Raw genomic sequence first — 25,733 nt, 5'->3', positions numbered from 1 at the left:
TAGGTATTTACCTCCTTGCGGTTATCTTCCTCTGGTTCGTCATCCTCCTCATCGTCGTCATCATCTCCATCAGAGATCACAGTGTTGGTCACAATGACGGGAGTCCAGCGGAGACACTCTGGGTCGACATCCAGCTGCCGCGGCCGCGCCTTGAGCCGAGTCATGTGGCTAACCACTAGCTTCTCCCTCCGCACCAGGACCAACCTGACACCAGAAAGACGCAGGAGCTTTATAACTCTGTGTGCACGTTTTTCTACATGCGAGCGTAGAGAAATTAGATGAAGATGTGTGTGCTGTTGGTGTTGGTACCACTGATTTTTTACACATCATTGTTACCCAAAAACCCTGCTTCACAGGTCAATACTGTCAGACAACGACAGTACATAGCCACTGGCGTAAACTGAAACAGTGCTAATTACTAGGGGTGTGACGAGTCGTTTAAAAGTTCAGTGTGTAAGATTTAGTGACATCTAGTGGTGGGGGTTGTGAATTGCACAGCACAAAAGGTGTCTCTTCTGAGACAGCAGAGAGTGGCCAGTCAAGAAATGAGGTTTCTTCAGGTATGTTTATTAAAAAATTATATTTACTTAATTATTCAGTAAAACCTTATGCTATTGTGACTTGGCCACTGAGTGATAACATGAAATGTAAGCATCAAGTGTGAAACATTGTCACCACAGTCCATTATAAACCACACATTAAATAAAGTTTATACACACATTGAAAACGGAAACATGTTCATGTAATTCTCTCTGTGATTATGGACCGAAAACGTGATTCCTATAAATGTTCTCTGCCTGCCTAATAAATTCATTCATTTTAATTTACTTATAAACTCCTGGACTTAAATAGCTCCTGTGTTTCAGCAGCTTTTCTGCTCATGTTCAAAACTTTCTGCACATTCTCTCCGAGTCTCTCCTACATATGTGATCTCTGTCATGTCCAGAAAAAAGTTTTTATTTAAAACAAAGCGATGCCAGGGTTTCAACATGAGTAAAGTTGTTAATAATGACACCACTGTGTTAAAGAGCTTAACCAGAATAAATGAGGAGTCAAATAATTAAGGCAGCAGCTAGGGGCGCAACGGATCACAAAACTCACAGTTCGAATCAGTAAAATGTAGCCGCCTCTCTCTGTCTGTGGTCACGCTCAATGTCCTGCACACAGCACTATCTGAATGGTTACATATCACGATTATTAGCACATCAACACTGAAGGCTGCTGAGGCACAGACGGGCAAAGAGACCGAGCTGCTCTGCGCTGAGCGAGCGGAGCAAGGTGTCGAAGGGAAGGCCGCAGATATGACTGCTCATCACTGCGCAATCTGGAAGAACTTCAAACTAGTTGTGACTACAGTGTGAAGTGAAGTGCATCCTTGACCCATTTAATATGGCACTAAATAATGCTGTGCACTTCTAAGCGTATGCCGGCCCCGTGTCTGACCTGTCCCCTCGCTGCTCCAGCATGTTCAGGCTGTGCAAGGTGGTGGTGATGTCCTGCGGGCAGATTCCTGTCAGTTTGCTGAGTTGTCTTATGGTGATCTGCCGGTCGCGGACCTCATGGAGACACTCCAGCACCACACTGCGCCAGTACGCCATGTAGGACAGCCGGCCTAGGTCCGACAGAGGCTTCTCTGGAGATCCTGGCTGGCCCTCACGCTTGGACAATAAGTAGCCTGCAGGAAGGGAGGAACAAAGCAGGAACACAGACACCATGAGTCCCAAAATAAAAGGACTATCGGCAGATAAATTTCCCAATGTGTGTGTTTAGTTTAAGGTTGAAGCCCTTACTGAAGTCGATGAGAAAGCGCCCGTAGCCCTTGCGCTGGTACTGTGGAAGAATCATGATGCATGATACGTTGTATTTCTGTTGACAGTGCTTCTCCTGGAGAAGAGGGAAGGACACAGACACGTTCCACCGTTTAGAAAGCAAATCATGGAAACGACATCACAGAGCAGGCCTGTGTGGGTGTACAGCAGGGTGTTGATGGTGCAGCGTCCGCTCACTAACTGCTGGGTTTTGGCAGCGTGGTGGCATGTTAATGGGAGCACCTGCGACTGCAAACTCCACAGAGGGGCAACAGAGCTCACAGCACCCAGTGTTTATCTGGGACACAACATGAGCATTTGAATGTTTGTAGGAATGCAGCCGTGCGGGGTGAGATGCCAATGCATTTCATTTTCATTTAATTTGAATATATTTTTCTCTCCATTTCAATTCACGTAGTTGTTTTAATAACTTTAAGCAGGGTGAGTACAATTTACAGAGTCAGGTGTCCCTTGGAAATGTAGGAAGCATTGTGGTGGTGGTGATGTGAAAACACAAAATTCAGACTGAATGTGACTTCGCTGAGAGGCAGCAGGGCGAAAGGGACTGAAATCCAGCACAGGGATGACGTTTAGAGGATCACCTTGGAGAAGTAGCCCACGAGGTGGCAACCTTTGCCGTCGTTCTGGGTCAGGACGTAGAAAAGGAAGGGCTCCACATCATAGTAGAGCGTTTTGTGGTCCAGGAACAGCTTGGCCAGCAGACACAGGTTCTGACAGTAGATTGTGCTCACATTCCCATCAACCTGTTGGGGGATTATTGAGGAAACACATCAGTGCAACAAAATGACAGAAAGCCTCCTAAATGACACTACAGAATCACTACAGTCCAGAAGTACATTTTTAAGCTGCTGGCAGAGAGCTGTGGAACAAAGCGAAGGTGAATGGAGTCGAAGTTAGTGCCGGGCAATGATCTCAGCAGTGTCTCCTGAGAGCCTGACAGATAGAGAGGGTGGAGGAGAGAAACAAAGAGCTGTAGACAGAAAAGAGAAGGAGGGAGGTTCAGATTGGCAGCTCGCCAGTTCTCTCTGCTCTCCTCTGAGCGAGGATGAAACGCAGAGCGGGGAAACGGGAGCTACAGTGGCCACGGCCTGCAGACAACAACCCACCATATTAATAGTCTACGGCTGTGCTAAGAGATCCAGAAGAACAGCGCGACTGTAAGATGGTAATTATGAATTACTTTACTAATAACCTCCCCTGATGAAATAAATAAAAGAGGGTCAATTATGTCAATTATCCAGTCCTTTAAATAGCTTGGTGTTTGCCTTGATAGTAAACTGAACTGAGAGAAGACAGTCGAGGCTTTATCCTTTTTAACAAAGCCGTTATAGCCAGTGTTCTTTTTTTTTTTTTTTTTAATGCTGTGCTTTGCTGAGGAGGTTAAAACTAGGATCAGTGAGTTGATTAAAAAAGCGGGCTCTGTGACTGGCCTTACCCACTGACCCACTGGAGGTCGTCATAGAAAACAGAACAAGTGCCAACTTAAAAGAACGTCACGGATCTTGTAGACCAGCCACTCTGCAGTATCTTTACTTAGTAGCTCCTTTAAGTGGCTGACTGAAGATGTTGACCTGGTGTTCTACCAAACAGCTCAGACGGTCTTCCACTCCAACAGCAATTTGATTTTCTAATGAATATTTGTGACTCTTGAACCCGTCAGCTCGACTCAGGCTTCAGAAGGCTTTTAATTGGTGTATTGTTTTTATTTCTTGTGTCTGCTCTGTTTATGTTGTTTGATGTGATCTGGTGGCAATTGTGTTTCCCCACTGGGGATTAATGAAGCTTTCTAATCTAATAAACTTAATCACCATAAGGATATCGACTGATCAACGTTGTGTACGTTAATAAAGTTGGTGGGAAAGTATCGGAGCCCCTTGCATATGATTAATCTCCGACTATGCAGATACTCCCAGTCTTTAATCAAAATGAGTGGAAAAGGACGTGGCTGCAGCGCCGCCGTCTCTCTGTTACAGCGTCAGCCACCATCAGTAACTCCCGTTAGTCCCTTTTTCCATTCATTAACTATCATCATCATTCAGTCCCTCTTTCTGAACAGTTCCTCACCTCAAATACAGACACATCGTCCTTCCTGTAGATCTCGTTAGCAGGGGGGTGGAACCAGTTGCACTTCTTCATGTGCTGGTAGAGGATGCTGCGACTCTTCATGTAGCGCAGGCAGAACTCACACAAGTAGAGCTTGGGTAGTCTGGAAAGAGATCAGGAAGACGAGTACAATGAAAGGAGGAAAATGGGAGGAATGGTTATGAAAAGTCAGAGCTACAGCTAAAATGAATAGTCCATTAGCTGATTAGTTGATCGACAGTACTTTTATCTGGAACTATTTGGATGATTAATTCTTTGGCATTTAATCGATTCTCTGGTTCCAGCCTCTCAGATGTGGATATTTGCTGGTTTTCTTAGTCTTCTAGGGCTGAATCTGAATGGTCAAAGATTCGATGCTTCGATGGGCGGAGCCTGATTTGACTGTCAATCTCACAGATGAAGCTTCGAAGCGGTGTTATGAAACAAGGATCATACCATTTTGGCGATACGGGGGTGGCTCAATGTCTTATTTTACACAGAACTACCAGGTTTCTTCCAGTAAGTTAATATACTGCCTATTGAGATATAAATAAACATAATGATGTGAATAAAAATATGAAAGGAAAGTTTTAAAGTGTTTGAATAAATATAAAATTGTAACCCTAACCCTTAAGGAATAGGGGTCACTGCGGAGCCCCAGCTTCACCGGTGTTGTGCCGAGCTGTCCGCACCTCGCGGGACGTTCGGATCATTTATCACCATTGATTAACCACACAAAGAATATTATATAGTTAGTTTTAAACAGTTACTTGAAATAGACCCACGTGGATGCAGCTGTCAGCTGCACGGCATGCACGCAAAACTCGCCACAAGACCAGTTTATGGCAGGCGAGCAGAGAGAAAAGGGTCAATAATAAACCTCAGATTAGCTGGAAACGCACAGTGTAAGTCACAGCGACTAACGAATAAAGACTGCAGCTCGCAGCTTCTCAAGATTAAAGCGGAGCTACTGTGTGTAACCCTCCCGCCGTGCACAATCGCCACACAAACACACATATGATTCAACTATCAGTTGACTATAATCCTTAGTCGGGGACAGCCCTTTAGTCTTCTACGATACTTGACTGAATATCAGGTCAGACAAAATAAGCAATATAAATTTGGGAAACTTTTTTCTTTTGTGATATTTTACACGATTACTTGAGAAAATAACTGTTAACTGCAGCCTCTTTTCACAGCTTTTGTTTTGAAAGAAAGCCATACGTGGAACCAATGGGCTCATTTTATGGGTTAATACAGATGTTTTTGCTCTGAAGGGGTCAGTAAGATTTTATTCTGTGTTACTAGTCTTTCGCTTAAACAATTTTTTAATACTAAGAATAGTATGGCAGATTTTATTTAACAGCTACATACATGAATGAGGAATGAATACACCCTCAGGAAATCAGAATCAAATTAACTTCCTGGCTCTGGCTGGTTACCTGCCAAAGTAGGTGGTTCTGTAAACAACCTTATAATTGAGCTCCATTATGCTGGTGGTAATTTCTATGCCTAAGAGCAGGCCTGTGGGCTGACTTCATTATGCTGTTGTGCTTCATTATGGTGCGTTAGCTTACCTGCTGTACTCCTGGGGGTAGGGAGACGAGTACCACGTCTGGATTTCAAACTTGCCGAACTCGATGACTGACGGACAGCGCATCTGAGGGTCTGGAGGACCCGTCACCCCGACTTTCTGTTTGGGTGTGCAACAAAGATGAAGGAAGGAAAGGCAGGGAGAGAGGTGGAAGGTCAAGTCTGGGTTTACTACTGGGAGTGATCAGCAGATTAAGCAGACAGATTACACACCGGGGACTTCTGGCCCAGGATATGGGTGTCCATAATGCACAAAAATTATTATTATTACTATACCTAGCTGCTAGCATGCCGATGGAGCTTTAAGCGGAGCTGGTAAATTGCACTGCCTCTGAATTTTACAAGCCCAGTTTGGACATCCCTGCCTGCCATTTATGATGATCATGTACTCAGCCTGGATGATCACACTGGCGCTTTTCACACATCGTTAACGCTTACTACTGTGCCTTCATCAAACACTGGTGTGAATATTCCAGTCGGGATCTGGGATGGTGTTTTTTATGACTCCTGAGATGCTGGCCAAACACCCACTTCTCTGGCCAATCTGCTGCTGCGCTGCGTGAAAAGTGCGGCCAATTTACATTTTCCTCTCTATTACATTACAAGCTGCCCTGCTCGGTGTTCACTCCATCAAACATACCATGTTCTTTGATACCAACGTGGCATCATCCATCACAAACAGGACGTAAAATTCGAGTACATTTTCAGCAACAACACTTTAATTACCTTCGAGTGAAGCTATATGCATCTACCGGTCATTTAAAACCAAGCCTTAAATCCTCACTGAATCCTCCACTCCTCATCCTATTTCACCCTACGGGCCCTGCACCTATAGTAATGGATGACTTCAATATTCATGCTACAATCTGGCAGCTGTTCTACGGCTCTCATTTCTTTCATTGCTCAAATACAATGGTCTCTCACAGCTCGTTGACTTCTCCACCTACATCCTACATCCCACATCTGAGCCAGTGACTTCATCTTTTACAACCTGAGAGTTGCTGACTCTGCTCTTTCTGACCACAGTCTCTTTACCGCTGATATCTAGCTCCTCTGCTGCACATCGTGTGTTTACACAATATCATGTCTGATGACTTCCAGCCTGGTCATCTTGTCTCACTCTAACATTTGACCCCTCCCTTTCCGTTGTCACATTTCTGTTCATTAAGCACATTTAACAGTTTGTCTGTGTACCTGTAGTGCCAGCTCCTGGATGTGTCTGAACAATTCAATGTCCTTTTCCGTCAGGTTCTCGTGGCCAGGAAGTTTCTCATCTTCGTCACGCCAGTCGCTGCCTTCCTGATTGTCTGGGGGTTGAAACACAGTTGACATTAATGGAAATCTAGAGAGAAGCTTACTCGACAGAGTGCCAAGATGTCTGCTGATTGATTGCGGACAACGGTGTGCCTGCAAATAAACCCTGATAATCAAACAATGTCTTCTTCCTAAAGTAGGAGGGATTTTGCTAAGTTACCACAGGGGGTGAAAGACCAACATGTATGTGGAGAGTTTCCCGTGTCATGAATGCCACCTTGCTCCGTCAGCACACTTCCTGTACAGTAGTTCACTCAAAGTTAGCCTTAAAACACAAAGGACATGAAGTCCTCGGAGAATGTGTCCCACTTCATTTGAGCTTCCATGTGAAACAATGAATGTGAACCGCGTGTGCATATTTGTGTGCAACCACATGCGAGTTTTCCCCGATGCATCAAGGATGTCTATACTGAGGTTATATCACCACAGATGCAAAACAGGGGTGGGAATCGCAGGCTCACTATAACGATAACATCACAACACAACAATTCTCTGATAATCGATATATCGCTTTCCTAAAATGATACATCACGATTTCTGTCGAACTATGAATATAAAACGCCAAGAAAAAGTTTTTCTCTATTTATTTCCTGCAAATCCAAACTGTTAGGAAACAGCACAATTCTGCAGCACACATTTTTCCGTCTGTAAATTAAAACTACAGAACTACAGAGTAACTATGAAAAATTATTATAAAATATTTACTGAATTTTTTGCTGAAAATAAAAATTGTTGTGTACCAGCTAAGTCTAATATGTACATCACGTTATACTGACACATTGTGCTGCCCTTTCTCCGCCTAGTGGTAGCTGTATTTTTAGGCCACTGGGAATTTTGAGTTTTGACCCTTGAGGGTTGCTGTAGCTGGTCAGTGTGCAGTGCAGAAGCAGCAGAGTAGCTCAGGAAACATATGAACGAAGTATTATACCAAGTATGTCACTGCAGATGTTCAGCATGTGAAGCAAAATGCGTAGTTTATGTTAAAATATTTTCTCGTTCGCAATGCTAATGTCCGTTAGCATGGCAATGGACATTTCCATTATATGTTAGCATTGAGCTAACTGTCAAAGCGCTATTTTTCTTTTTTATTTCATGTGTCAATATGATGGGCTGGAATATCGACACAGTATCATGGAAAGATGATATATAACTATCAATTTTTTGGCGCACCTCTAATGCACATATATTTTCAAAGACTGTGGTTGCTGTGGCCCTTTATGGATATGTAGGGTAAACTGGTTTGCACCTGGCAAACTGGATTTGTCACAAAACTGAATAACCTGTACGAACCAGCTTATCCATTGTAACGATAGTGAAACTTTAAGTGAATGCTCCTGATGCGTCTGTCACATTTATTCTCTTCTACTGTGCTGCACTTGAGACTCTGCGCGTGTGTTTTTTTTTTTGGCGTTGGAAAGTTCAGTGGAAATAGAACTGCAGGTGGCCACTTCATATTACAAAGCAATTTCTTTCGATGCATAAGCAACACATTTCTCAGGCAGAAAATGACATAAATTCTACACCAGTTTTACCCCTGCTCTACAATTTACAAATAAGAAAGCATGAGAGCTGAATCATTTTTTAAAAAACAGGACAAAGAACACAGTCCTCGCATCACAGTAACACCTGCTTGTTAGCAAAGCTGACAAGCCTTAATAGAGTCTGATAAATGTATCGGGAGATGACGCATGAAGATGCAGTATGTTTTTTTTAATGTTGCTGATGGATCACTAAAGTGCAGCTATTGCCAAGTTGTGCTGTGGAATAGTTTGAGATGTTAAAATTCATGTTTTCACAGTCACTTCATTAATATATATTTTTTTTTGCTATATGCCTCTTTTCACTGAACACAACCCAGCACATTCAAATCACTTTATGTGCATCACTCCTCACTGATTTCCAAAGTTTTCTGATATCCCCGTCAAATACATGAACTTTATAAACTGTTTACAGTTGGAACAGTTTACAATAACTGTTTATCTGCAGCCTACAGTGGCAGTGAAGTGCTGTGTATATAAGCAGGAAAAAAAAGCTGATCCTTACCCCCCCTATCATCGCCGTCTCCTTTGCGACTGGATTTCTTTCGGATGCGGCACTGCTGTGAGTAATCCACCACTTCCTGCCGCGCCTTGCGGCCCTCAGGCGACGGCGTGAAGAACTTCGTGAGGGCGTCGATGAGGCCCTTGGTCTTGTTGTTGAAGCGCAGGCTGCTCTGCGACAGGTCGTCGTCGTCGTGCAGCGAAAAAAGCAGCCGGTCGTCACCAGGGTAACCCTCGCAGGAGGAGCTGGAGGATGAGTGGGCCGAGGCCGAGCGCTTCCGCCGACCACGCCCGCCCAGCTTCTTGAAGGGCCGCCCCGGCCTGCGGAGAAAGAGAGGAGTCTGGTTCAGACTGTGTCAGGAGGTAATACAGCTACACTATGTTTTTATCTATCTATCTATAGACACTGATAAATAGGATAGAGATGAGAAATAGTTCTGGAGAGCAGCACTGTAGCTCGTCTGCACTCGGGTGCAGCAGATACATGGCATCTCGCTCTCCACTGGGCTGACGACGAAGACGACGGCATTAGCTGAAGGCGTTTCTTTACCTGTTCTTAGGCCGTCCCAGCGGTGCGTTGTAGCGCCGTTTGATTTGTGCTGCCTTTTCATGTAAGAGCTTCTTTCCCTTTTTCCTGGGTTGGCAGATTTGACAAATCCACATGCCTGGGAGAGAAAGAGCAATTGCACAGGCTCACATACTGAGGCGGATTAGACAAGACAGACTGCAGTGCAGATACCAATATGCTCTTCTGCGTTAGAGCTGTCGGCAACAACTCGAGAAACCCTTTAGTGGGACTATAATGGTGATATAGACTAGTAACGTATGAGCTTTGTGTACTCTGTCAAAGGTCGAACGGGTACAAGTTGAATTCACGAGGGGCTGTAAAGAGGCAATGAAGAGGTAGCGGATGATACCTTTTGGCATCCGTGTGAGGGGAGGATCACAGCACTCCATGTGGAAGCCCCGGTCACAGGAGTCGCAGAACAACATGTTGTCCTGTGCAAAGAAGACCCACACAAGTACCGATGATTATGAAAGGCTTTAGACGCGTTTCAGACAAACTCAAAAGTGAGGCATTATATATGATAAACATACATGAAAGCAAGAACAATATATTGGGCAAATACAAGCCAGTCAGTCCATATCCAATCAGATGCGTATGATGCACTTTGTTTGATGATAAAATGTTTTGGGTGTCTGATCAAAGCTCCTGAGCTCATTCTCTTTGATGAGATTTCCATGCACAATGATGCATTAAAATGAATTACTATGAGTTTGCCATCCAAAACAGGTGAACCATACTTTGAAATTATCCACCACTGATTGGTTTAAGCAACCTCTTATTTCCATTTTATTCTTGCATCTCGTCTCAACGTTAAACCTCCCTACAAACATTTGAATAACAAGTAAGAGAAAAGAGCGAAATAGTGCAGAGGCTGACTAAAATAGCTCAATCGCAGGAGCACAGATGTGTCTATCAGCATCTCTTTTTGACACTTAAGCAGACAAGAGGGTGTTCACAAACACCGTCAGGCTGCCAGTCCGCCATATTCGCTCATCCACTCACCGCATTCTTTCCTTGATCCTGACAGCTGCTGCAAGTCTTGCATTCGATGCACTGCCACCACAGAGCCTTGACTCGCGCCGTGAGCTCTGGGGAGAACTTGAGACAGGACGGGTGGCCTGCAGGTAGAAAGACACGCATTCACAAACAAGTGTGTCAACGTCACAGACTTTTTTTTTTTTTTGTCGCTGCTGACTGACAGCCCTGACCCACTTGCATCACTGTAGGAGGAAGAACAAATTCCTTTTGGAATTGAAAGCCCTCACTGAATCAAACCTGGCTGCATAAAGAGTGTTCAAACATAAATGACAATCTGTCAGAGCTGAGCTTTTGCTCTGTTTGAAGAGCAGCAAACAAGACGACCTTGTCTGGGAGTGAAGCCCACTGAGGAAAGAGGAGGAACACAGTCTCTCCTTAGCGTCAGGCCTTAGCGAGAATACAACTCCTGGTAACAAAAACAATATTATATCCTATTTGTTCTGAAAACAGACCAGTGTCAGTGTCTCTGTATTCAATTATTATCTTCCTTTCATCTTACTCAAGTTTAAACAAGGGCTCCTGATTAGGGATGCACCGAAATGAAAATTCTAGGCCGAAGCCGAAGCTAATGAAAAACATTTCCCAATACCGAACAACATTTATTTTGACTTATTTTTTACCATTGCATAAATTAAATAGTAAAAATGTTCTTTTTACTCAGTGTTTCCCCTCAGGATTTGGAGAGACTATGGTGGGGGGGTCTGAGGTCCGAGAGGGTCCGGTAAAGTAAATTAGATGAGTCTGTTTACTTTTAATGGACACATGTAATATGTTTTATACTTTCTGTGAATATAATCCAATTAATTTTATTTCCATCCTGTAGAGACGCCTTATTTTGAAAACCGGACGTTGTCACACGTGTATCCTCGCGCTAAATTCATCAAGTCCGACCCAGTTTTATAAATAATGTTGCATGTGGTTCTCGTATCGTGTAACATGAAGACTTCACAGCCTCTCTTCAGGTAGGACTCTCATACTGCAACACTTCTTTGTAAAGAGAGAAACTGACAGGATAAAGTCACTAACCTGCCTGGCAGCTGGCTCTGGTCTGTTTCAGTTACCATAAAGGCTTGAATACATGTGCACTCCAAATTTAGGAGAAACACTCAGAAACACTCAAAGCGGGTCAGACCGTTTGCCTTTTCTAAAATGTCATCCACAGATGGAGTGGATGTGCTAGGAGACAATTCAGCACACCAGTGTCTGCAAACGGCGATTTTTGCGTCTTTCTCGGACACTTTAAAATGCTTCCACACTGCCGACATGTCAACGTAACTGTTCCGTAAAATTTATTGGGTCTTTTGACTTTTTCTGCTATTTTCGGCCGATTAACTTTGGTGGCCGAACATTCGGTGTATCCCTACTACTGAGGGGGGGTAAGAGACAAAAGAAAAATAACCACTACAACAAAACCACTGTAAAGTATTAATTCTAGGAGGAACTAGAAAAAAGAAAATCTGCGTGTGCTCACAGCAGTGGAATTAGTAGTTTGAGTGTGAGCCGTAAATGAAGTCAAAGTTAAGAGTAAGTGCAAATATCTGTTGAACTCACAGTTAATAACAAATGAAAGCAGTTCAACTGTCATTTTGAAGAGTAAGAGATGAAGGCAGGTGAAATTAAAGTTGACATGTGACCACTGACAGCAGTTGAAGAGTAAGTAATCAAAATCTAGATTTAGTTCTAGTTCAGTTTGAGAGACATTTGTGTTCAGCTTCCTTAAATGTTTTTTTTTTTTTTTTTACAGCTTCAGGATGTGTGTTTAGCATTACATGATGACACTACATGATAACTGCATTTCATTTAAACCAATCACATCAATACTCTTGCTCTGTGGTCACAGAGCAACACTTACCACTGTTGCCACAGTCTGCGCAGGAGATGAGCTCCTCCGGCCTCTTATCGCGATTCTGCTCCTTGGTCCCCAGGCAGAAGCTGCAGATGGGGATGGGCTCCGCCACCGGCTGGCAGAGGGACAGCACGGGGGGGCGGGGGACACAGGAGAGACGGTTGAGACTGTCAGTCAACTTAACAGCTTAATTGTACAAATGAAAACAACAAAGTGGCCGTGTGTGACCTGCCACGGGGGATGACTGCTGCTGTTTCTATTAACAAGCCAGGAGCAGACAATGACACTGTAAAGCATGTGTGAACAGAGAGTTTAGGATAATGAAGAGCACGAGAGCCACACCGAGTCTGTATAATATATGTGACATCGTGTGTCAGTGTCTCTGCTGATTCCTGTGTGGTTTGATCAAAGAGCTGTAACTCAGCCCCTCTGATTGTACCGGCTGAGGAGTTTAATGCCAGTGCACAGTGCCCCACTTTGAAACATGCCATCAGACATCCAGTTCTGGGGCTGCATAAATCTTTTAGTGTGTCCCCGAAAACACAAATCCCTGTGAGCAGGTGTGTACGCAGACCCAAAACATCCTATTTGATGTGCACTCAAGCAGCTACCTAAGCCAGGTCCAGGAAAACAAAAGGCAGGCTCACACTTTACATGTTGTTAGACATCAAATGGGAATTGTGTGTCCAATAAAGCTGTGAAATCACATCCCTGAAGCGCTGCAGGTGCATGTCACGCAGGAACAAACAGGAGCAGGGGGGGGGCAGGAGGGAGGTGACTCTCCTTGAAAGTTTCTGGAGCCTAGAAGCCCTGAGGGGAAGGGGTTGGCTTACTGCTACCTCACAGTACACAACTAGTCAGTTTCAGCAACACATTCTGTTTGTGCTGAGCAGAATCCAACACATATAAGTATGTCAAATTTGTTTTACGGTCACAATTTAACCATAAAATGATTTATACTTTGGCTGTGATGTTTACAACTCACACAAATGTACTTAATTTTGGTAGCATTGAATGCCAGGACAGCTTGGATTGTGTTTTTAAATGATATATTAGTGATTTTAAGTGCCTGTAAAACTCAGCGAGCAAAACCAAATCTCTTTAAATTGATGCAAGCAAAGATTTTAAAACGCAAAAAAAAAAAAAAAAGAAAAAAAACAAAACAGCTAAGATAACCAGGTGCTTATATTCTCCCTGGTGCAGCCAGCTGTTTTCAGACATCACATACTGGGTTGAATGAAGATCATGTGTAATCGAGGTGCATCTGGAAGGTTCAACCAATACAGGCAAATCACCAAAACCAAAGCCTGAGAACAACGTCCTGGAGCTGACGAGCCAGAATCAAGACTTCAACCCATCTCAGGACTTGAGTATTTCTCCCAGTCCTCCTAAAACTTGAGCACTTTCACAGCTCTCTCAGCTTAAAACTGACTTCAAGGGGATAAAAACTAAAAGCAGTCTTTGCGTTTTATATTTATGCTTACTTTGGATTTGTTTTTCCACTCTGACTTACTGTTTTTCTGTTCATTAGAATCAGGGAAACTTATTTATCCCACTAATTATCCACACAACACAATAAATCAGAAAAAATGCCTGAGGCAGATCAAGCCAAATCTTTTAATACTGTGAAACAATATATAGTTAAAAACGCCTCATAAAGAAGCATCTTCATTGTAAAATTCAATTAATCCAACTCATGTATGAGGCTTTAGTTTGTGGTACCCTAAACACTGGTCAGTAACACAAGCGATCCATTGTCCTACAACACTCAGCTGGCAGCGCTGCTTTTAAGAGGATGTTAGCCTGAAACAGAAACAGCAAAGCACTAATATAAAAATAAGTTTATTTTTAAGAGCTGAACATGTCCTCAGACTAAAAGGTTGGGTATCGTTTCGATTTTATTGATTCCGATTCTACTTTTCGAAACTTCTGATCCCTTCACCACAGATCTCGTCAGCGCTCGGTGACCTTCATCCTCTTCCTCCCTGCTCATCTTCCCCTTCATGGCTAAAGTGAAAGGAGTCTCTGTACCAGAGGGGCGTCTCTGGGGATTTGTAGACTTCCTTCGTTTCCCTTCAGTATGAAAGATGAACTTCAGCTCACTTGTGTTTTGTACCTGAGACGTTTCTACTGTTAGAGTTAGCTGTATCTGGGGAGAGCGCGGCATATTGAACACGGCGCGTTCCCTCAGATTCACGCCGTGTTGAAGTAAATGCTTTGTCATGTCGGAGCTGCTTCTTCCTCCCTCGCACCAAACCTCCTTAAAGGTTTTGCTGTGTCGTTCTCTTTTTTTTAGTGAAGCGAAGCCAAACTCTGGAGCGTTTGCTGCGGTCCGCCATGATCCAGGAATAGAAACGGAAGGACTTGCACGCTTTGTTGATGTACTGCGTAACAAATGACGTGAGGTTATGTCGTGGTAGCAGGTCCTGGAAGATAAAAGACACTTTTTGTGGACTGTAAAATCCTCACTGCAGTTCAATCAGGAGCATCGCTGAAATATGCAAAAAGTTAGGAACTGATAAGCAGAATCCGCACGTGTCTTAACAAATCCACGGTTCTTAGAAATTCTGTCAAGGTTCCAACATGGAACCGGTTCTCGATACCCAACCCTACTGGCACTTACATAATAACTCCCATTACTACTCGCTGTGAATTTACCGGGTAGACGCAAGAGTTTATTCTCGGGCAAACACGTGGTGACTGCGATACTAATCTGTTATTGGAAAATCATGAAAAACTTTGTATGGAGGTAAACGCCTAAGGTCACAACATGCACTTCAACCCACAGAGGACAATCCGATCATTTATTTAAAAAGGGTAAAAACAACAACATGGCATTCACTGCAGATGGTGTTAACAGTGTAAACATGCACATAGCTGCAGAGAGCTGGGTAGGCAGCAGGTCCTGGCAGGGAGGAGACAGGGACAAGAGCTTGATTTATTGGGTTCATTTCCTTCCGACTCCCCCACTACCCCCTCTATCCTCCCACCTCACCGCACAGGGACAGAAAGAGAAAGAGAAACAAAAGGTATGGAGTGAGGCAGTGAGGGAAGAAAGAGGTAAACAGAGAGAGGAGGGTGGTGAAGAATGAGCAGTGAAGAGAGAGGCAGAGACATGCAGGGTACAAAGAGGAAGATAAATGTATTAACCTGGCTCCATTTTACATCCTCACAAGTAAAATTATATGAAATGATAATTATGTATTGGATTATACTGTAAGCTTCCAAAACAAATCATTACTAAACTCTGCATGATCTGAATGCATGAGGAAAATAACTACATCGGGTCTGCAAAATAAAACACAGCAAAGTCAGTGAAGAGAAAAACGGAAGTTAGCAGCACGAAGAAGAAAAAAAAAAAACAGAGCGAGGACAGAAATAAGAATCCAGAGGGCAAGAGAGCGGAGGTAATGGAAAGTGTAAAGAAAGAGAGAAAATCTGCAGCAGCCTGCGTGCGACCAACACCTCAATCATTCCTGACGCTTAACCCTTTCCCCGCTGGAGGAGGTCAACTGCTCCTACTCGCCCTGTGAGCGCTCGGGCAAACACGAGCCAACACACACCTTGTATAAAGACGCGTGTTACAGTGAGGCTTCAGTTGCTGGCTGCCACTGTAAATTAATCCCCAACAGATACTAAAAAATGAAAAGCTAATCCTCCCTCCACGACAGGGATATTGGAACAGAGAAACACAATCCTCAAATTCCTCCTGAGAGCTGCTTTTTTTCCCCCCCTCCCTGCTTCAGCCTTTTCTACCTCAGCTGGCTGCCAGCACCGCTCTTACGCCACAGCGTTGCTCTAGAAATTTCTCACATCGACAAGGCTGTTTGATTTAAGTGTCATGGTCGACATTTGACTTTAGATGTGTGTGTCTATTTTTAGCCTGTGTGTTCACGCTTTGGCATGTGCTCTTCTTAGTCCCCTTCCCTCCAACGTTAAGGAGGATTCGGGAACAAAACGTTTGTCCTGAGCCAAAAAAAGACACGCCTTGTTAGCAACTAGCTCGAAATGCCATGTAAACATGTCCTGCTAGTTACAGGCTCTTCTGCAAATACACTCCCACATTCAAAAAGGTAACGGACAGGTAAAGGCAGCCTGGTGCGAGCCAGCTGACACACCCACCCCATGTCAAACACACTCCATATTCTGTACCAGTGTGCTTAAGTGTTAGCCTACTTCTTCAATTCCTCTTCAAATGGTCGGATTCAATACTCGACATGTAGCACTGTCTGAGGCCTTGTACGGGGAGATAATAGGTTATGGAAACTTGTTTGGTGGCCCTCCTTTAAAACCATTCTTCTGTTATCCAAAGACAGAGGACAGGGGAGTGAGACAGGAAGGAGAGAACAATGGAAGAAGGGCGAAAGGAGAAGGAGATATGGAGGAGGAAGAGGAGGGGAGGAAGGATAAAAGGCAGCTGGAGAGAAAAAGGGAAAAGCAGTGCTGTTGTCCTTGTCTCGTCTCAAGTCAAGGATCTCATTAACATGGGAACACAATCTCAGGACCCCCCCCCCCCTCCTTATAGCCGCCCCCACCTCCAACACAAACTCATTGATCACTGTTACAGGACAACACACAAACACACCAGGGTTTGGGGTATATCAAGGTATTACGGTACAGCAGGGTTATTTACAAATCCTGAAGACTCCTCTTTCTATTAAACTGAGATTCTGTGTTTTGTAACTTGCCACCATCAGTCGCACAGGTGTGAAGTCATGAGAGACGCACCTTGATTAGGGTTGGGCAATAAACCAATAATGATAATTATCGCAATATAATTTTCTTAAATAACAATATAACAAATGTTCAATAAATGTTTGATTTAATTCATTTGAATCAAAAACAAACAGGGACAAACTTTTTCTATTAAGATATTTATTTTGTTGAGGAAAAAAAGATTTTATCATCTCAGTTTTTAATGTTCTACCTCAGATTAAACCAGAATTAACCATCTGGTTTCTTCAACTTTCACTCAGGTGCAAAAATCAGCTTTTAAACTTGAAAGTAGTAATGATTTGACGTTTACTTTGTTGAATGATTTTTATCATGACAACATTTTTGGCCATATCGCCCAGCCCTAACCTTGATATGTCCTTATTTTTGCAAAAGAGCACACACACACACACACACACACACACACACACACACACAAATGGACGTTCGTCATCGGAAAACGTGGGAAATTACTTTAAATTAACCGGTCTGCATTTCCATGTGACATCTACAACAGCCGGAGGAAGACCTTGTGTTGTGGCCGGCGTGCCCCCCTTCCCCTCCCCTCCCCGAAGCATCACCCTCCATTAAAATCGAGGTTAGCCAGGGAGCACGAAGCTAAATCGCTGCATCAAACGGAGCGAGGCTGGCTGCGCTCCAGCCGTCACTTCCACAGCTGCTCAACACATTGGCTCTATTTGTGGGGTGGTGAGGTTAGCCATACGCAAGGGCTCACACTTTCCCCGGTGCCAAATGCCATTCACATCACAGTCTCTGCTGAGCTGAAGGTAAGCGCTCCCTCTGGGCTCTGACACTAGTCCTAATGCCATTTCTATAGACTGGTGGCTAGCAGCGTCCGTTCCAGGTTGTTCTTCTGCAGCCTGTAGGGTCGAACTGGAACACCTTCACCGAGAAGACAAATGATGGCCGATGCTAAGGCAACACACACACGTGAAACACTGGCACTGTATAAACACTACAGGACAGTGTTTTTAAATCTTAATTATTTTCAAAAGACATAGTCCTGCTGACACTGTGGTCTGTGGATTATCTCGAGTAACTCTGGGACACCGTTTCTGCAACACTCAACTCGACTTTTCAAATGTAATTTTCACTACTTTGAGCACCACAAATGAAATTCTGTTCCCCCACGATTGTACTTGAGGTGGCAGCTGAACCCTGCGAGGCAATAGTCACACACAACGAAAATGGCAAGACCCCACTAGAAGGTAAGGAAAGAAAACATGTTTATTATGACTTGTCTGAACTGACTCTTTTAATGTCTACTTAATGCAGCAGTCTTTCCACTTCTCTGCTGAATGTCAAACAAGAACTGGGTGTGTGGTAGCAGCGAGGTTGCCAACAGAGAGCGGAACAAACCTTTTTAAACTACAGGCACCAATAACGGATCGACTGAGGCCAGGCTTCGGGCAAAATGGAAACAACAGATGCCTGCCAAGGAAATGGAGGCAGAAATACAGAATCTCTGGACCAGTCCGAAATAAGAAAGATGAAGAAGCAGGTTGCATATAATTGATGTCTGACGGTCGTTTGTATTCGTGGTCCTTCGAGCGATGATACACGATGTCTTCACCTTGAGAAATCACAAGCAGAGTGTGTGTGGTGTTAGAGACAGACGGGCGGGGGGTCGATCCAATACCGGCAAAGTGGAAGGAATTACGGTGGATAAATATATCCATTATGGTTCATAATAAGAGTTGCCTAATGTAGCAGCTCTGCAACCACGACCAGCAAAGGAGCCATTAGCTGCAGCACGCTCGCCTGTTACGGGGTCAGTTTTTGGAGGGAAATCACCACAACCACAGCACCGTGCACGAGCAGAAGTGTGACTGTGTGTGTGTGTGTGTGTGTTGTTCACGGGTCACTTTTTTTTCACACGTCCTCACTGTGACACTGCACATCGACGTCAAGAACTCTGCTTCACCCCGCTCCAGCTGTTGAGGAGAGGGCAATCGCGGGGCAGAGAGATTGCTCTTGCCTATTATGACGGGATGAACATCTCACATAAACACACACACACACACACACAAAGGCTCAGCGTCAAGCTCATCCCACCTAATAGCCGGAGCCTCATACTGCTAACGGGCGCTCAGGGAGGCAATGAGGTTTGCCATCTATATATCCATGACCCCTGGTTGACTTCGCTCCCCCATTCACCTCCCCCTTCATGACCTGGCAATGGCACCCTATTAGGGTGAGACGGGGGAGACAGAAATAGGGTATGGGATCCCGTTTGAATGGAGCACTCTGACACAAACACCAGCATGTTGAGTACACAAATCTCCCCACAAATGGGGTCAAAGCCAGTGCTTAGCCATTTGTTTTGATTTCTCTCCCACCCCCAAACTACCTTCACCACCCCCCTCCCTTTCCTTGGGAAATCATAACTGATAGCAATCATGCAGGGCAATATGGCAATGATGCGTCAGTGGAAGAGTGAGCACACAACACCCCTCTTTGTCGTGCACAGTTACTATCTCTTTGACACATATACGCCACTCGGTACTGGACAACATATCCATCAAGATGTCGTTCGCAAAACACACGTGATTAAGCAGCAATAAGGTAGCATCCTCTGGAGAGACGTATGAAGTCTACATCACAAGAAGAGGCAGAGGAGAAGAGTAAACAGGTTTGGGTGAATGCCAGACACAAATGTCAACTTCCTCATTTCTGCTGCAGCTTCTCCTTGCATGAGACGCACAAGCACAAATAACAAAGCCTCCCTCTTCATGTCCACACGTTTAAGCAGATAATCTTTCACCGAACATTTAGAAAAATTCCTTGTTCTTAAATTTACTTTCTGCCAATGTTCAGTTTCAATTTACAGAGTGTTTGGAGCTTAATGGTACAATATGGAGTCACATAAAAAAAGTAATTCACCTATGTAGAAACACTGGAGGTATAAAATACTTTGCTTGTTTTTTTTTTTATTTGGTTCTGTGAGGCAGAGTAGCAGGCCGATCTGCAGCTGAGTCAGAGAGGAGGACGTTGATCTCTGTTTGTCTTAAGACGTAGGCCATCTGCAGCCAAGCAGGTCACTGTGTTAGGCAGACTCCATGTGACTCCAGCCAGCTCTCTAGGCTAATCCAACTCTGCATGTGTGTGTGTGTGTGTGTGTGTGTGTGTGTGTGTGTGTGTGTATGGGCGTTACACACACCCACAAGGGGCCAGATAAAGCCAGGAGCCAGTCAAAACAGTGTTTAGGGCCGCTTTAGCGTCCTCAAGATCTACGAACTGTCTGATAACCTGGGTGACATATGACCCAACAATGGGCCACAACACTGGCGGGCGGCAGCGCGCAGCTCGAGTCGGGTTGTTTATATATTGGTTGTTAGATTGTATATTTGCATGTCTGTAGGCATCTTAAGCAGAGCATTTATGAGAACCTATGTGTTCTTGTGTCAGTGTGTGTTTAGGTCTGTGTGTTTCACTCTTTGCATTGGGTTGTTTGGTTTCATGTGCGTGTTTTTGTTTGCGTACATGTCCCTGGCCCTTGGAAGTTGAGATCGGCAGCCGGCTGCTCTCTCTGATCAGGTTACAGAAGTGGGTGTGTTCCCTCTCTCCTCTGTCGCCTGCATGTCTGCCTCTCCCTCATTCTGTCTCTCTCGCTTTCTTCTCCCTCTATGTCTCTCTCTCTCTCTCCTTCTGGTTACAGAGGCCTGTATCTTGCATCATACGAGCCTCGTCTTCCTCTGGCACCACTACAGACCACCACCTCTCTCTCTCACTCTTCTGTGTTCCTCCCCTTCCCTCTCTTCCTCCCATCTCCTGATGGCTCCTGACAGGGAGCAGCCCTGCAGCTGGTCCACACTCCCTGCAGGAGGCTGGAAGCTATATGACTCGCTCCCCTGACCTCTTCCTGCACCTCCTCTGCTGAAAACCTGCCGACCAGCCAGACACCGACCCACCCGGCTTCGCTCTAGTATTGTTTGCTTGGACCACAGCACACACACAGCTGAGAATCTGTCACTCATCCACCCACCCAGCAAAGTGATGTAACGCTGACCTACTGGGTTTATTGAAGTCTTCCTAACATGTATTCTGACCTGATCCCCCTGGTCTCCCCAACACACATTGATAACATCATAAACCCAAAGATGCACACTGTAGTTTGTGGAGAAATGCTCACTCTTACAAATGTTGCTCAGTCCTTCTCAGCCACTTATAATAAATAATTGCAATGTGCTATCTGGTGTAAACCACTACTCCACATGGATGAAAACTCACAACTAACATTCACACAGACCTTACTGTGCTGTATGCAGTAAATTACAGCCTTGAAGGCCATGACCAATTTGAACAAACAGACAATATCTTGGGTATTGCCAGTTGATCTGAATAATTCTGGGTGTGCAGCAGCTATTGTGCAAGGGGAATGACTGTTGTGTGTGAAAAGCTAAAAGACCGAGACAGGGTGTTTGTTTCCTGTTACTTTCACAGATCACACTCACACTTTGTTTTGTTGCTCCAAAAAGTTAACTGAAGCGCACATCAGATTTCTTCTCACAATTGCCTCAACTACAGCTGTTGTTTCAACCGGATATTAGTGATCTTATCAGACATATGTGATGCTGACAAACCAAAGTGCTTCACACCCATTTTGCTTTTTACGTATGTGATGTATTTACAATACAACTTTAAGCATCAACAGTGATCAGCAACATCCAAATGACCATAATAAATGTGACCAGGTGTCTCTTCAGATGTATTTCATCAGTGAGCGTGAGGTGAAGCCACACAGTGTCACATGTTTGTTTGTGGAAGATGTAGATGCAGAGACGATACCTTGTCTTTCTCATGAGGCAGCAACCGGACAGGTGGCAGTGATTCTAGAGACACCGTCCCGGTCCCGTCATCCAGGGAGCTGCTGCGGCTGACGAGCTGGAACAGAGGGCCCTGCTTGATCACGCGCCCATGGGCCACGGCTCTCTTTAGGGCCACCCTCAGTTGCTGGTGGAAGAGGCCAGGCCCCATGGAGCCGCTGCCTGACAGGTAGGCTGCCACATCAGCCTGGCACTTGAGAAAGCGTTCAATGTTCTTTAAGCCAGAGCCACCAGGCTCATGGAGCCCCTCCAATGCCCGCTTGATCAACTTGTTCCAGTCGAGTCCCGGTTTCTTCGTCGAATGGGAGTGGGAGCTACCACCGCCACTGCTGCTGCTGCTGCCGACGCCTCCGCCGCTGCCGCCGCCACCACCACCACCTCCACCACCTCCTCCTCCACCTCCTCCACTTCCTCCTCCGCCGCCTCCTCCTCCAGAGCTGCCACTCCCTTTGGGCTTGGGCAGAGCCAGACGCCCAGGGTTGTCAGGGTCCTTGTAGGAGTTGAGGCCTTTGTTGGTGACCTTAAGGATGGTACCATCCTTGACGCTAAGCTCTAACTGCTCCAGAACCGTTTTGCGGTCCAGGCCATGGGACATGGAAACAGCATTGCAGATGCGTTCCTCTGATGGTCGCTGCTTTTGCTTCTTCACCTTCTTGATGGCCTCTAGGATCCATTGGGTGTACATTGGATTGGCCAGTTTCACCATGGCTGCGGTCTGAGTGTGTGTGGGGGCCCTGAGGCCTCACCACAATGACCACACGCAATAAATAGGGACTGTACTCCAAGGAAACACCTGGCCTGCGCCGTAGCGCCGCCGCCTCTTCCTCTTTGCCCTCTGCCTGCTTACTAACCCTTGTCCTGCGGTCGCACAGAGAGTCCCTCAGAAGCTGAGTATGAGCAGCACGGTAATGAGCAGCTGACCATAGCATAAACCCCCCGAGCCAATCCTCTACCTGATAAAATGCAGTCTACCCACCACCCGCTCCTAGCCAGGTGAAGGTCCCTGGCGAGAAGCAGGGCGAGCGGCTGAAGTAGCAGTAGCAGGTAAACTCCCACAGCACACAAGGTAGGGTAGAGTAGATCTTGCCAAAAATAAGTTTTTTCCACTTTGCCTGTCAAAAAATATCTATACACAGACAATAAAACCTGATCAGTCAGTTTCCTGTCACCAGCAAACTAGCTATGTCTCAAAGTAAGTTATGAAAGATGATCACGGCCTCCAAGACTTGAAATTAGTGTTCCAATGATAAAATGCTGAGGGCAATACAGTAGATATGTCTTCTGTGGACAAGACCCAGACTTCTCTTCTGCATCCACGCTTCCTCCTTCTCTCTCGCTGTCTTTTACTCTTCCAGCAGTCGGTGCTTCTCAGCTCTGGGACGGAACAGATATCTCACCCCAGGGAGCAGCCAGGGCTGATCACCTTCATGCCTACTGCACTACGGTAGCTGAGGAACCCTGCGCGCGCACACACACACACACACAAAAAAGAAAACAGAGCGAGAGAGAAAGGAGTTAGTGAAACCTTGCAGAGAAAGGCGAAAACACTTTTAAAAAGCAGAAGTTTTCAGGGTCGAATTTGCACCATACAGTGCACTCACACAGATATAAACAAAACCATGCATGCCCTTAGAGGGTACAATAATATTTGGTCATGCAGCACAAACAAATCTGGAAATTAGAAAGTGGAACAATCAGTGATATGTTTAACCTCCTAACAGCCTTTTAGTATTACTTTGTGAACAACCTTGCTGTTCTGTGTTGCATGGAGATCACTGTCAAAACCAGTGCAGCACATGGATTGTCTAAGAACAGGTGTAACATCATCATATCTCTCATAACCACTAGAACATGGCACAGATGTATCAAAAAACGATGGAGGTATAAAAAAAAAAAGGTAAACACCATCAATATTAACTGCACTAGCAAGTTGACCGTTTGGCTAGTTGGGTTGCTAACGTAAACATGATGCAGTCAAAACACAGACCGTTAGCAAACATTAGCTGAGAGGCTAGCTAAAACCCAAAGCTTTAACTCAATTAACGCAACTGTTTCCTGCGGTGCTGTTTACACCCGCTGGTGTGATATAACGCGGCCGAGTATCTGACAACAAACATTTCCCGCTAATAACAGCTGTTGTTTAGCAAGCTAACGTTAGAAGCTAACCCGCGAGCTAACGTTACGATTGTGTTACTAACGTTACTCGCTAACCCGAAAACGTAAACAGAAAGGAAACGAGAGGTTAGCAAGCGGCTCCAGCTAAAAAAGAAAATACAAACATTTCCCCCCTCCCTCCCTCCCTCCAGGCCGACATTTCACACAACTCAAACCATCACAGCAAACACAGCAAAACAATCGCATTTTGAATGTCATTCAGATTTTAACGGGAGAGCGCGGCCTTGTTTTAAAAAAAAAAAAAAAAAAGGCACAATGCAACTTGCAGACGGCCATCTCTGCTAGATACCACAGCTCTGCAGTATTACATGTTCCGCGGCCTCCTGCTCAGGCTTCGGTGTGTGCGAGGAGCCTCTGCCCGCTGGACGCGTCCCTACAAGCGGTCTCCACCTCGCTGACTTCCTCCCTCCACCAACCGCCCTCCCACGTAACGTTAACGCAGCCTGCGGTGCGGCGAAGACAAGGCCGCTGGAGCGGAGTTACTAGGCCTCTGCTCCCCCCCTCCTCCTCCTCCCCAGTGCCCCCCACCCACCTCCGCGATCATCATCCCTCCGTACCCCGCTCTTCCCTCTACCTCTCGCGGTCTCCCCCCCCCCCCACCCCCCACCCCCCCTTAGAAAGCCCGAGCTGGTCCGGTTCTGGTTTCCACAAGGGAAGCTCGGGCAAAGCAGACCGTGTAAAATAAATAAAAAACCACGTCCCGCAACCTCGTCCGGCTTCCGCTGCTACTCACCGGAATTTCGTGTCGAGCCGCCGAGGAGAAGGTGCCAAAACCGTGCAAAACGGAGACAACAACAAGCCTAAAAATGCAGCCACAGACCAGGGGTTCTAGAGCCGACGCCATCTTTGAGTGAAACAGGAGCACGGCTGGTGGGGGAGGGGGGAACACTGAGCCGTCAGGCAGGGCCAAGGGACCGTCTGCATGGTGCGCGGCGAAGATCCAGGGAGGGAGAGAGAAAATCCACCGCAAGGCGCGGGGGGGCGGCGGCGTTGTGCTGTTGCTATGAGAGGGGTGTGGATATTGCTTGAGCACATGAAATGGAAGAAAGGGACAGATGGTGGTGGTGGTGGTGGTGTTGGGAGGCGGGAGGCAGGAGGCAGGAGGGGGGGGAATAAAAGGAGCTGGGATAGGTGTTCTCGCATTCTCTGCTGCTGCAGCCACATAGAGGGGAAGATTCAAGGGAGCGTCTGCATTTTGCCCTGCAGTTATAAGAAAAAAATAAATAAAAAATCAAAGCCAATGAGCGTGCCTTAACGTTAGAGGGTATTTAAAGATCAAAGTGAGACACCCTCCACACTGCAGTCTATTGTAGGAGCTGTGTGGGTTTTTTTAACCTGGAGATGAGTAGCCAACCACGCAGACCCGGTCCCTGGAGGTGATCAGACGCTGCCCTGTGGAGCTATCTGGAGTCTTACCGTACATGATAATAAAGCATGTTATTAGGAGTCTATGCAGAATACTCTACTGATGGCTTTGCTCGGCAGACTGCGAAACGGAGTATTATCTTCCCACCAAACAAAAATTATTATGTAAACTGTGTGCAGCAGAGTCTGAACACTTTCCCCTTGTAATTTATGTTTAAAGAACATCTGCTGACAGATGGAAGCAACATAATGTAAAGGCGCATTTTAATCTGCAGCGTGCTCAAGTTAAAAGTAATTTGCACTGAATATGCGAACATTATGAAT

The 25,733-nt window shown here is 45.4% G+C and overlaps 1 protein-coding gene across 3 annotated transcripts in view; it reads right to left on the bottom strand.

Annotated features, from left to right (window-relative positions):
- Positions 1 to 24,933, bottom strand: part of kat6a (K(lysine) acetyltransferase 6A) — a 32,019-nt gene extending 7,086 nt beyond the window's left edge. For 2 of the 3 annotated variants that reach the window (XM_038702542.1, XM_038702545.1), the window contains exons 1-14: positions 24,778 to 24,933; positions 21,832 to 23,327; positions 12,316 to 12,424; positions 10,428 to 10,543; positions 9,775 to 9,856; positions 9,408 to 9,522; positions 8,862 to 9,178; positions 6,699 to 6,811; positions 5,489 to 5,604; positions 3,894 to 4,035; positions 2,411 to 2,572; positions 1,791 to 1,884; positions 1,444 to 1,675; positions 12 to 204 (exon numbers count right to left, since the gene is read on the bottom strand). In XM_038702542.1, coding sequence (XP_038558470.1) covers positions 12 to 204; positions 1,444 to 1,675; positions 1,791 to 1,884; positions 2,411 to 2,572; positions 3,894 to 4,035; positions 5,489 to 5,604; positions 6,699 to 6,811; positions 8,862 to 9,178; positions 9,408 to 9,522; positions 9,775 to 9,856; positions 10,428 to 10,543; positions 12,316 to 12,424; positions 21,832 to 22,575 — 2,535 coding nt within the window. In that variant the 5' untranslated portion in view covers positions 22,576 to 23,327; positions 24,778 to 24,933. Of the gene's footprint in view, positions 1 to 11; positions 205 to 1,443; positions 1,676 to 1,790; positions 1,885 to 2,410; positions 2,573 to 3,893; positions 4,036 to 5,488; positions 5,605 to 6,698; positions 6,812 to 8,861; positions 9,179 to 9,407; positions 9,523 to 9,774; positions 9,857 to 10,427; positions 10,544 to 12,315; positions 12,425 to 21,831; positions 23,328 to 24,352; positions 24,496 to 24,777 lie in introns of those variants that run through there. The other variant, XM_038702544.1, reaches the window with a different exon arrangement.
- Between the last annotated feature and the right edge of the window lie 800 nt (positions 24,934 to 25,733).

This window comes from Micropterus salmoides, unplaced genomic scaffold (genome assembly GCF_014851395.1).
Source record: "Micropterus salmoides isolate LMB-PRFRI ecotype aquatic unplaced genomic scaffold, ASM1485139v1 Ms_hic_scaffold_7, whole genome shotgun sequence".
In the NCBI taxonomy this organism is placed as follows: domain Eukaryota; kingdom Metazoa; phylum Chordata; class Actinopteri; order Centrarchiformes; family Centrarchidae; genus Micropterus; species Micropterus salmoides.
This window is presented reverse-complemented; position numbering and strand designations above follow the sequence as displayed.